The 12,516-nt window shown below is 36.9% G+C and overlaps 1 protein-coding gene across 1 annotated transcript in view; it reads right to left on the bottom strand.

Annotated features, from left to right (window-relative positions):
- Nucleotides 1–12,516, bottom strand: part of RNF213 (ring finger protein 213) — a 164,764-nt gene that overhangs the window by 135,896 nt on the left and 16,352 nt on the right. Inside the window, 3 exon segments of the mRNA XM_070740206.1 lie at nucleotides 2,097–2,293; nucleotides 10,071–10,226; nucleotides 11,955–12,142. Of these exon segments, the coding sequence (XP_070596307.1) occupies nucleotides 2,097–2,293; nucleotides 10,071–10,226; nucleotides 11,955–12,142 (541 nt within the window).

Genomic DNA, 12,516 nt, shown 5'->3' with positions numbered 1-12,516 from the left:
GTGGGCGAGCGGCAGCGAGGAGTTTGCGTGGGCGGTGGGGAAACTCCTCGCTGATGCCAGCAAGAGGGGGAAGACCCAGGGAAGCCGCCCAGCAGCTGATCTCCCGGTTGCCATCTACGCATGCGTGCCCATAGAAAAAAAGGGCACGCATGCGTAGATGGTATTTTGACTTCCGGGTTGAAAAATCGCAAATTACCCTGTTCGCAATGGTCGGGGACGCAATAACCAGGGGATCACTGTACAGCCCTATTAGCTTTGTGTGCTAAATGTAATTGCATGATGCAATTTTCATGGACACCCTGCTTTGTTATGGTCTCCTTCCATAGTCAAATCATGCAGACACACCGAAATGGTCATTTTCTTTCAACCTCTGTAGATCGTATTTTTGAGCTATATTCCATCCACATTCATTTGATATCGTTTACTGCTAGGATGTGTTTTAAAATACAGAGCTACACAACGATAAACAAATGTGCAATTTTTACTTTTTAGCAAAACAGGTGGGTCCTCTACTTGCAACAGTTCATTTAGAGACCGTTCAAAGTTACAATAGCACTGAGAAAAAGGGACTTATCAAACTTACAATTGTTGTGGCATCCCCATGATCACGTGATCAAAATTGAGACGACTGGCAATTGGCTCATACTTATGACCATTGCAGTGTCCTGGGGGCATGTGATCCTCTTTTGCGACCTTCTGACCAACAAAGTCAATAGGGAATCCAGCTTCATTTAACAACCATTTTACTAACTTAACAAATACAATTATTTTTTAAACAGCTGTATCAAGAAAAATCATAAAATGGGGGAAACTCACTAAACAAATGTTTCCTTTAGCAACATAATTTTGGGTTCAGTTGTGATCGTAACTCAAGAACTAGCTGTGTGAGATTAAGTAAATTGTTTAATCCCCTTCCCCCAAAAGGAGAGCTTTGGAGACTATCAGCTTCTTAATACAGCCAGTTCTTGATTTACAAGCACAACTAGAGAAACACTGGAAAGACAGTAAATCTGGAAGTGACCGAACACTATTAAGTTCTTTTATTAAGACTTATTTAATAGCGCTCGAGGCAGCAAGAGCGTGTTATCATTCCACCTTGATTGCATCAGCAGAATCTCACCCAGCTGCCCTGTTTAGGGTGACTTGCTCCCTCCTTAACATTGGGGGGAGGGTTTTTTGATGAACCATTGCAGGGTAGTGTTGAGGATTTCAATGAGTTTTTCACAGATAAAGTCGCTCAGATCCAGATAGACCTCGACTCCGATTGGAATGCATGTCCTATTTGGTTGCTGTATCAAACTAGGCTTATCCTTCTTATTACTTTCTTTACTCTGCCCTCTTATTGGTATTATTACACTGGGGAACAGCAATTTCAATGTCTTAAATCTGTGACTTGTTTTCAATTAACTTTTGGCCTCTGGATCCAAAAATAACCACAGTTTTGTCACGTCAACTTTTTAAGCCAAAGGATACCCTCAAAAGTCATACAAATTGTGCATATAAAGGAAAATAAAGTAAAAACCTACCAAATGTACTGTTTATAACGACTAATTTTATTCATGTCATAAGGAGGGCTGAGAAGGTATGTCCAGTATGTGAAAGGTCTACATATACTTTCTCAGCCCTCTTGACACAACAAAATGTACAGGTCTTCTGTGTAAAGCAGATTGATTGCAACTGTTCTTTCTGCAATCTTAATTATTTGTTGAGTCTGTACGTGTCTTGTTTGGTTGCTGTATCAAACTAGACAGTTATAGAATTACAAATGACAGCCTCAATGATTCATCTATAAAACTGTATCAACAGCTTCTGGGGCAGGCTAAACTTCCTGAGTTGATGGAGAAAGAACATTCTTTGTTGCACCTTTTTAATGATGGCTCTAATATTAAGTATCAGTTTCAAGTCCTGAGAGATTATAGAACCCCAAAATGTGAAGGACTCTATTGCTGATCTGAGCTGTCAAACATATCAAGAGGTGGGTAGATTAGAAACTGTTCTATTTCATATTTTGGATTCTTTTTTCTTGGGTGTTTACAACATTTAAGATTCTTTAATATTGCACTAGAAAGACTATAATACAAGGAGCAGTTTCTTACCTGTACCATCTATCAATTTTGATGATAACAATAGGGAACGATCTACATGTATTCCACCCGTAGCAGGTTTGTAAATGAATTCATACACCAATTGTTTCTCACGTTTAACAACATATTTGTAAGGAATTTGTTTATCCAGGTTTTCCTTAGAAATTATGGTGTGGCCTTCAACCAGGTATCCATGTTCTCCAAGTTCTCTAGTATTTAAAGAGTTGTATTTTAGCAACAAATCAGAGTAAAGGCAAGGAAGCAATTTATTGTTGAAATAGAATTTTACAGGCGTATAAAACCTTAGAATAGAATACAGAATAACAGAGTTGGAAGAGACATTGTAGATCATAGCCCAAACCTACGCTCAAGCAGGAGATCCCTATACCATTTTTGACAGATGGCTGACCAGAGTTTCTTTTTGGAAGCCTCTAGTGATGAAGCTCCCACAACTTCTGAAAGCAAACTGTTCCATTGGTTGATTGTTCTCCTTATTTCTAGGTTGAATCTCTCCTTGATCAGTTTCCATCCATTATTCCTTGTCTGGCCTTTGGGTGCTTTGGCACATAGCTTGACCCCCTCCTCTCTGTGGCAGCCCCCCAAATATTGGAACACTGCTTTCATGTCTCCCCTGGTCCTTCTCTTTGCCAGACTGGCCATGTCCAATTCCTGAAACTGGAGTGGACTCGCATTTCTTATTATATACGCTAGCAATAAAATTAAAATGCAATGCAGGCAGTCCTTGACTTACAATTATTTATATAAATGGTCTTTGCATTTACTGTATTTTTTGCAGTATAAGATGCACCTTTTTACCCCCAAAAGAGGGTGAAAACTTGGGTGCGTAGCTCCACCCACCCAACCATCTCCATCCTTTGGCCTCTGCCTCCCAGCAATTTATCATGTTTCATCAAACAGTGCAGAGTCTGTTAAGCCAAGCAACTAATTATTAGCTTCCTGACCCTTAGCTGATTGAAGATGCAGGCAGGTTATGTGCTGAAACTGAAAGTGAAACTAAAGCTGCAAGGAGGCAAATTGCTGGCATGGAGTGGCAGAGGCAGAATTTTATTTTCTTGTGCTACTCAGTTGCTGAAACTGGATGCAAGGAGGTAAATCAATAACTATAAATGTCTGTAGAATGTTCAAATTATTAGACTTATATTTTTAAAGACTGCTTTATTATTGTTCTAGACAACTTAACAAAATGAAGAAGCTTTTTAAAATAAATCCTTGATCTGAAGAGGCCCAGTGCTATTACCGGTATATCTTCTTTTAAATAGCAGAGAATAATGTATACTTGCAGAAAGCCACATCAATTTTAATAGCATCTGTACAAGTACTATCAGAAATATAACAGTGTCCTGTTTATTATTAAGGTAAGACAGCTGATTTAAACCCTGACTTAGTCATGTTTGGAATAGATCTACAGTATTTAAATAATTGGGAGGAATTAGTGTGATTACATTTAAGAAAAGTTTCTGGCCTTAAAATACTGCCATAATGTACATTTCTCAAAATTCTTTGCTATTTCTATGGATCAGACACACATGCATAGAAATACCACAGCAAATAGTGTATATAATCTGTGCTGTTTCCAGCTGTACGGATTCAGCTCCAGTGATCTTAGAAGCCGATGTCTTAGAAGAACTTGAAAGATTAAAGATAAATAAGGCAATGGGTCCAGATGGCATCCATCCCAGAGTTCTTAAAGAACTCAGATCTGTCATTGCTACCCCCCTGACTGATTTGTTTAACCAATCCCTGTTAACAGGAGATGTTCCTGAGGATTGGAGAATGGCCAGTGTTGTGCCTATCCACAAGAAGGGCAGTAGAGAAGAAGCTGGAAACTACAGGCCAGTTAGCTTGACATCAGTTGTAGTTAAAATGATGGAGACTCTACTCAAAAAGAGGATAAATCAGCATCTAAAAAACAATAACTTATTGGACCCAAATCAGCATGGCTTTACTGAAGGCAAATCGTGTCAGACTAATCTCATTGAGTTCTTTGACTATGTCACAAAGGTGTTGGATCAAGGTGGTGCCGTGGATATTGCCTATCTGGACTTCAGCAAAGCCTTTGATACGGTTCCACATAAAGAGCTGATAGATAAATTAGTGAAGATTGGACTTAATCCCTGGATAGTTCAGTGGATTTCAAGCTGGCTGAAGCATAGACATCAGAGAGTTATTGTTAATGGCGAGTATTCTGAGCAGAGACAGGTTACAAGCGGTGTGCCACAAGGGTCTGTTCTGGGTCCTATTCTTTTTAATATGTTTGTGAGTGACATAGGGGAAGGTTTGGTAGGGAAGGTTTGCCTATTTGCCGATGACTCTAAAGTGTGATATTCCTGGAGGGGTCTGTAATATGGTAAATGATTTAGCGTTACTAGATAAATGGTCAAAGCAATGGAAACTGCAGTTTAATGTTTCCAAATGTAAAATAATGCACTTGGGGAAAAGGAATCCTAAATCTGAGTATTGCATTGGCAGTTCTGTGTTAGCAAAAACTTCAGAAGAGAAGGATTTAGGGGTAGTGATTTCTGACAGTCTCAAAATGGGTGAGCAGTGTGGTCGGGCTGTAGGAAAGGCAAGTAGGATGCTTGGCTGCATAGCTAGAGGTATAACAAGCAGGAAGAGGGAGATTGTGATCCCCTTATATAGAGCGCTGGTGAGACCACATTTGGAGTACTGTGTTCAGTTCTGGAGACCTCACCTACAAAAAGATATTGACAAAATTGAACGGGTCCAAAGACGGGCTACAAGAATGGTGAAAGGTCTGAAGTATAAAACGTATCAGGAAAGACTTAATGAACTCAATCTGTATAGTCTGGAAGACAGAAGGAAAAGGGGGGACATGATCGAAACATTTAAATATGTTAAAGGGTTAAATAGGGTTCAGGAGGGAAGTGTTTTTAACAGGAAAGTGAACACAAGAACAAGGGGACACAATCTGAAGTTAGTTGGGGGAAAGATCAAAGGCAACATGAGAAAGTATTATTTTACTGAAAGAGTAGTAGATCCTTGGAACAAACTTCCAGCAGACGTGGTTGGTAAATCCACAGTAACCGAATTTAAACATGCCTGGGATAAACATATATCCATTGTAAGATAAAATACAGGAAATAGTAAAAGGGCAGACTAGATGGACCATGGGGTCTTTTTCTGCCGTCAGTCTTCTATGTTTCTATGTTTCTATGTTGGGCAAAATGCTAGGAGGCAGAGGCAGATTTCCCCCCCCCCCTCTTGTTTCCTCCCACAAAACTAAGGTGTGTCTTATACTCTGAAATATGTGGTATAATTGATACATTCATGTAACAAAATTTGGGTGCTTGGCAATCAGCATGTATTATTCTAGGGTCATATGATCACTATTTATGACCTTTTCAGCCAACTTCCTTAAAGCAAAGTCAAGGGGGAAAGTTGTTTCCTTAATCACCACAAATTCTTTTAACAGCTACAGCGATTCACATGACCATGGTATAAAGGACATAAAATTGGGTGTGACTCACTTAACAACCACCTCACTCAATAACTAAAATTCTACTCTCAATTGTGGCCATAAGTCAAGAACTGCCTGTACTAAATCTTCCTTTTTACTTGCAAAAGTAACAGGCCTTCATAAATTTCCATCAATAAGTGTAATGATGGCTGTGGATCTGATATAACTTTTTAAATGACATTAATTAGGACCCATTGCCATTCTTTGCACAAAATGAGGTGATACGCTGCCTGGGAAAACCAAGGGAAATAATCAAAATCATTAAAAAGCAAAAGTTAGAATATTTTGAACATGTGATGCGACACTCAGAAAAATATGCCATATTTCACTTAATCCTCCAGGAAAAGACTGAAAGCAAACTTCAAAATCTAAGGGACTAGTTTTGAAAAAACTCAGCAGCACTTTTTCGTGTGGCTGCTGATAAAAATAGGATCGCCAACATCTAATGATGGATATGGCAAAAGAAGAAAAGCGAGCCATTCTTTGCAGATCACATAAGTGCTGCGCTCTGAGATCCAGCATCTTCTTGGGTTCATTACTAGATTAGATGTAATATCCACTTCTCCCTACTGAAATACAGGCAGTCCTCCACTTAAAATAGTTCATTTAGTGACCATTCAAAGTTACAATGGCACTGAAAAAAGGGACTTATGACCATTTTTCACACTTACAACCCTTCCAAATATCCCCACGATCATGTGATCACAATTCAGATGCTTGGCAACTGATTCATGTTTATGACTCAGGGTCATGTGATCATCTGTTGCAAACTTGTGGCAAGCAAAATCAATGGGTGAGCCAGATTCACTTAACAACAGGGTAGATAAAAATGGATTTTTTAAAAAAATTAAAAATGGATTTAAAAAACATTAAATCAGATTTTAAATTTTTTTGTCAAATTTAATAAAATCCTTTCAGAGTAAAAATCTATCTAAAAATAATTTTCCAATCAAGATACATTAATAATTTAGTGTATTCAGCATGAAATGGAGCTTAGTTATGCAGCATGAGGTTGTATATTCTTCAATATTGGGACTGTTGATGAGTCAACAGCGGGTTAGAGGAGGAGCCGCTGAGGAACAGAGAAGACAGTTGCTCTTTAAAAATTGTGTTTTAAATCTAGTCGACTAAAATCAAGCCTTTTTACTAGTGATTTAAATAGAGATTTAAATCAACTTGACTTAAAATCAAATCCATCTGCTTAACAACCAGGTTAATAAAATGGGGTAAACTCCATCTTTGAGTGAAAACAATTATAGTAGCTACTAAAATGTGAGTTATCAAATATTGCATGTCTTTTTTATATTTATGCCTAATAAGAATTCTGGAGTTTTCCTAATTTCCTGATGTGTGATTTCTTTTAGCCATTTTTCTATATTATTCCAGTATGATTTGGCTTTCTGGCAAGTCCACCATTGATGGTTGTAAGAACCGATTTCTCTTTTACATTTCCAACAATTAAGACAGGTGTTTGGAAACATTTTTGATAACTTGTTACGGGGCAAATGCCATCTATAAAACATCTTAATCTGGTTTTCTTTGAATGATAACGATTTAGTTATTTTCCAATTGTATGACCAGAACCTTTCCCATTCGTCTAAATCTATATTTCTTCCAAAATTCCTACACCAGCTGATCATTATTTATTATTTATTAGATTTGTATGCCACTCCTCTCCAATCATGTTATCTTTTAAAATCAAACGTACTGTTTTGAACCTAATCAGGTATTTATAAATTTTCCCAATCAATTTCCCTTGGTTCTTGATTAGCAACTTCCCTAGAATATTATTATCTTTTTGAAATTAACAAGTCCTTGCATCTTTTTGGAATCTACTCTGAAACTGTACATAAATCCACCAATCTATCGTTATCCCTACTTCATTTAATTCTTGTCTGGTTTTTAATTTCAATTGCTCATTTAATAAATCCTTGTATTTTAATATTTTTCCTTCTTGTAATAAGTTTGGGTGGCGTATTGCTTTAATTGGAGAAATCCAATCAGGTATTGTTAAAAAATTATCTTTTTTTATATCAATCCATGTTTCTAGCAGTGACTTCCTAATTATATGTCTTTTAAAATATGAATGGATTTTGTGCTTATCATACCACACAAAAGCATGCCATCCTAACATTAAATCATGACACTCTAGGTTTAATAGTCTATTGTTATCCAGGGTTAACCATTCCTTAATCTATGATAAGGCTGCCACTTGATAATATAATTTCCAGTTTGGAAGGGCTAGCCCTACTCTCTCTTTTACATCTCCTAATGCACTTAATTTTATTCTCGCTTTTTTCCCTTGCCAAATGAATTTTTTAATAATCTTTGTTAATTCTTTAAAGAAGTTTCCCCCTGGATTGATTGGAATTACTTGAAATAAAAACAGTAATTTGGGCAAGATATTCATCTTAATTACGGAAATTCTCCCTAGTAAAGACAGATGCAAATTATTCCATATTTCCTTTTTGAGCTAAATGTTTTATATAATTATCAACTTTTAAAGACAGGGATTTGGCAGAGATCCAAATACCTAAGTACTTTACTTTCTTCGTTATTTTCATATTTGTTAAATTTTCTAGTTGTTTTGTCTGTGGTCCAGTCATATTTTTAGTTATCAATTGAGTTTTACTTTTATTAATTTTTAATCCTGCCACACTCCCAAATTCTTCTATTAAATCTATTAATTTTGGTAATGATGTCAAAGGATTTTCTGTGATGAAAACTACATCATCTACAAACGCTTGGACTTTGTAACATTCTTTTTTAATCTCTAATCCTTTAATTTCCTTGTTTTCTCTAGTTTTAATTAACGTTTCCAATGTTAAAATAAATAACAAGGGAGAAAGGGCAGTCTTGTCTGACCCCTCTTTGAATCTCTAATCTTTCAGTTTGGTCATTGTTTATTATAATTTCAGCTGTTTGGTTCGAATATATAGCATCGATCAGATTGGTGAATTTAGTGCCGAATTTCATTTTGGTAAGTTGCAGTTTCATAAGTGTCCAGTTCACATTATCAAAGGCTTTCTTTGCATCCAAAAAGACCAGAGCCATTTGTTTTTCAGTAAATACATTAAATACATTGGAATTTCGTAAAATTCCAATGTATTTAATTGTCCTAAGATTGTTTTAAATTTGTCTACCTGGCAAAAATCCATTCTGATCCTCATGTATTATTTCATTTAGAATTTTTTTAAGTCTAAGTGCATAGATGGAAATAAATATTTTATAATCCACGTTTAACAGGGATATTGGCCTATAATTTTGTACTTTATCTTTCTCTGTTCCTGGTTTATGTATTAACGTAATCAAAGCTTCAGATCATGATCTTGGAATTTTAGCATCTGCAATTAAATTTATTAAAAATCTCTAACATGTTCAGGGTAAGTATATTACTGTCTAGTTTATAAAATTCTGCGGGTATTGCATCTGGGCCAGTGGCTTTGTTATTTTTTTTTATTTTTAGGTATCTGTTATAATTCTGCCATGGTAAATGGTGCATTAAGCCTCTGTTGTTGTTCCTCTAATAGTGGTGGAAAAGTTTGTAGAGTCTAAAAATTTATAAATTTCTTCTTCTTTTATTTCTTCCTGTTGATATAACTTTTTATAAAATTCCACCACTATTTCCCTCTTTTCATCTGTTCTATATCTTAGAAGTAGTCCCAAAAGAAGATGAGGTAATTAGGAAAATTATTGAATGTGCAGAGCTGGACATGACGACGAGGTGGTTGAAAAATTAAGAAGAGTTGGAATATTACAAAATCTGGGATAGGGTCTATATTTGGTTGAATAGAGGAAATTCTCAATGAGTCCAAGACTATATAAATTTATTATTTTGAAATGTATATAAATAGAGATATGAAGTAGGTGTTTTCTTTTCTATGAAATGATCTTGTTAGCAAAAGTTTTCCTTTCTTATTATGGAGACTTCTATTTTGAGCGGAGCGATTGCAGCTCCTTTTTGTGTGTGTTTTGTTTTGTATTTTTATCTATGTGTGTCTTGTTTTGTTTTTTAAAATAGTAAAATATTTAAATAATAATAATAATAAAATGGGGCAAAACTCACTTAATTAATTTCTCACTTAGCAGCATAAATTCTGGGCTCCATTGTTATCGTAAGTCAAGAACTACCTGAATTAGTAGTGACAGTTTCTTCTTATATATATATGAAATGCTAAGGATAACTACATAAATCACACTATAGTATTTTGTTTCTCTAAAATACTTGCAATCTCACAGGCTTGTACAAAGAAGTGCCCTTGCCACCATGAATACCACCATTCACGAATAAAAGAACACAAGTTTATAGTTTTTCCCATCATATAAATATACAATAACCCCCGTCCCAAAGTAACTTTGCTAAAATACAGACATAAGCATGCACGCATTCAGAAAGAGCTAAATGCCTTGCACATTAACTCAGATGTTAATGGAAGCCTTTTAAATCAGATCTGATAATATGCTATATCATGTCAACATATACTTACCGGGTACACATCAGCTCACATACAGTTTCTTTCCAGTCAATATAATCAGAAATTCTCCCTGCCAGAATGATCACTTTATGCTTGTTAAAATCTATCTTGAAGTCCTTAGACAGAATAGCATGAAAATAAACCGTAATCTTCTCCATAGGTGACTGACTGCAAGACAGAATAAGATGACAGGAGATGACTTCCATATTAATACTACTTAATTATGATACATAAAACTTCCATAAAACATTGGTTTAAATTACACATATATACTACCTCAAATGGAAAACCTCTACAAAGGGTGTACAAATTTACAAAACTACTGTACTGCTGAAAATATAGTAAAATAAACACACCATCAAAATATAGGAACAAATAAACTTGATGATGATAGCCATTGTGAGCTCTCAAACACTGAAGCTAATACAATTATCTTTAGCATACACTTAAGCTTGTAATAAAATTGGTAGTCTTTACACTGTGGGCAAAATTATTAGGCAAGTTGGATTTTGGAGGATTACTTTTTCTTATTGAACAACTACAGTGCTTTCAGTCAATCCAAAAAGTTCATAAATCTAAAACCTGAATATTTAAGAATGAAAAAATTAGACTTTGTCTTTCTTAGGAGACTATATGGGCATAATTATTGGGCAACTATTAGTGTACAGAATTATTATGTAATAAATGAAAAATGAAAATGTGTGCATCTCACCTGTTTATTTTCATCTGTTAAAGTGAGAATAATAACTAAAATTGTAAAATAAACATTTCTGACATTCCCCCCCCCCCAAAAAAAATCAGTGACCATTATATTTTGTCCTGAAGTAGCTTTAGACTTGCTTAGAATTTGAATGGGAGACTACAAGGCAATCCCAGGACTATAAATTACACTTGAAAATTGACACAAAAAATGGAAATCATTTGGGGGCCTATTTACAGGGCCATATTCTGCCGCATACGTCCCAGAGACCAATAAGATCACAGAGTAGGCCTTCTGCAGGTCCCATCAACTAAACAATGGAAGTTGGCGGGACTGTGAGGGAGGGCCTTCTCTGTGGCTGCCCCAGAACCAACTCCCCCCCCCCCCGAATGTCTGTATTGCTCCCATTCTATTGGCCTTCTGAAAGGCTGTGAAGACCAGGCTTTGCCGGCAAGCCTTGGGGCTGTGAAATTGAAATTTCCAATTCATTTGGATAAGGATAAAGAAGAAAATGGGCTTTTATGGAACTGTGTTACAACCAGGGGTGGGCAGCAGGTAGGACGGGGTGGACCACAGTTCCACCAGTGGAAATGAACATGCGTGCACAGCTCCAGCTGATCGGCGGCTATTACTTCCTGGATTACTGGTTTCGGCTGGGCTTTCCATTTTTTCCCTGCTGCTGCTGCTGCTGCTGCGCTCCTTGCTTTTTTATGATGTTTACTTTCCTCCTTCCTGGCCTCGGACAAGCTTCCCTCTCTCCTACCTGGCTCCCCTCCAGCCTCACACGGCCATCTCCCGCCTGAGGTGCAAGCAGAAGGCGTGAGTGGAAGCAGCACCCATTTGCCTAGCTACCCAGCCTGAGGCAGGGGGGCGACCCAGGAAGGAGAGCGCGGGAAACGCGAAGCAAATTGTCACCCCAGCGAACAACACTGGTAAAGTTGTAAGTCGAGGACTTAACAGTTCACTTGAACGATGATCGTTCAAGCCACTCCCACCTGGTCACATGGCCGGCAAGCCATTCTTACCCAGTCACATGACCATTAAGCCACACCCACAAAATTAGCCACACCCACAGTGTAGCAGTAAAAATTTTGGCTGCCCATTACTGGTTACAACTATTATTAGACATTATATTAAATATCAACTTAGGTATGTATTCATGTGAAGTATGTCAGTGGCAAACAATCACACCGTACTTTTGTTTGACAGCAGAGATTTCACGGTTCCTTTCTTCTGCGCTGGCCTTTTTGCTTCTTGTCTGAGGCCCCTGATTTTTAGCATCAGCAGAATCCCTCCTTTCCTGCCCAGACTCTTCCACCGGAGTGAGTATTTTTTGCCCCTTTTCAGAGACATTCTCCTGCTTGGATGTATTTGGCTTTGCTTTCTGTAACAGAGGCATATCAGAAATACAAAAGCAAGCATTAGAAAGTATCCATAAATAAATAAATCCATGAGTAGCCTAGAAGGGTTTTTGCTAATCCACTGTGCCACAATTACTTAGGATAAAACAACAAAAATGGAATGGCTCATTTTTATGATGTTTACTATCTGGTTGCCAGAAAAGTGCTCTTGCTTTACCCAAAATTTTCGATATTAATACACAACTTACAAAACAAAGAACATTAACATTGGCACATGTTTGTCCATGAGTTTGTTTTATTTATGGGAGTAGAAGAAAACGAAGTTAATAATTTGCAGCATGTGAAGTCCTAGTAAACATTTTTCATTATTCTCTTTCTGTAGACTGCTATCAACTTT

Source organism: Erythrolamprus reginae, chromosome 2 (assembly GCF_031021105.1).
Source record: "Erythrolamprus reginae isolate rEryReg1 chromosome 2, rEryReg1.hap1, whole genome shotgun sequence".
Taxonomy (NCBI): Eukaryota; Metazoa; Chordata; class Lepidosauria; order Squamata; family Dipsadidae; genus Erythrolamprus; species Erythrolamprus reginae.
The sequence above is the reverse complement of the archived record's forward strand: the minus strand, read 5'-3'. Positions and strand labels throughout refer to the sequence as shown.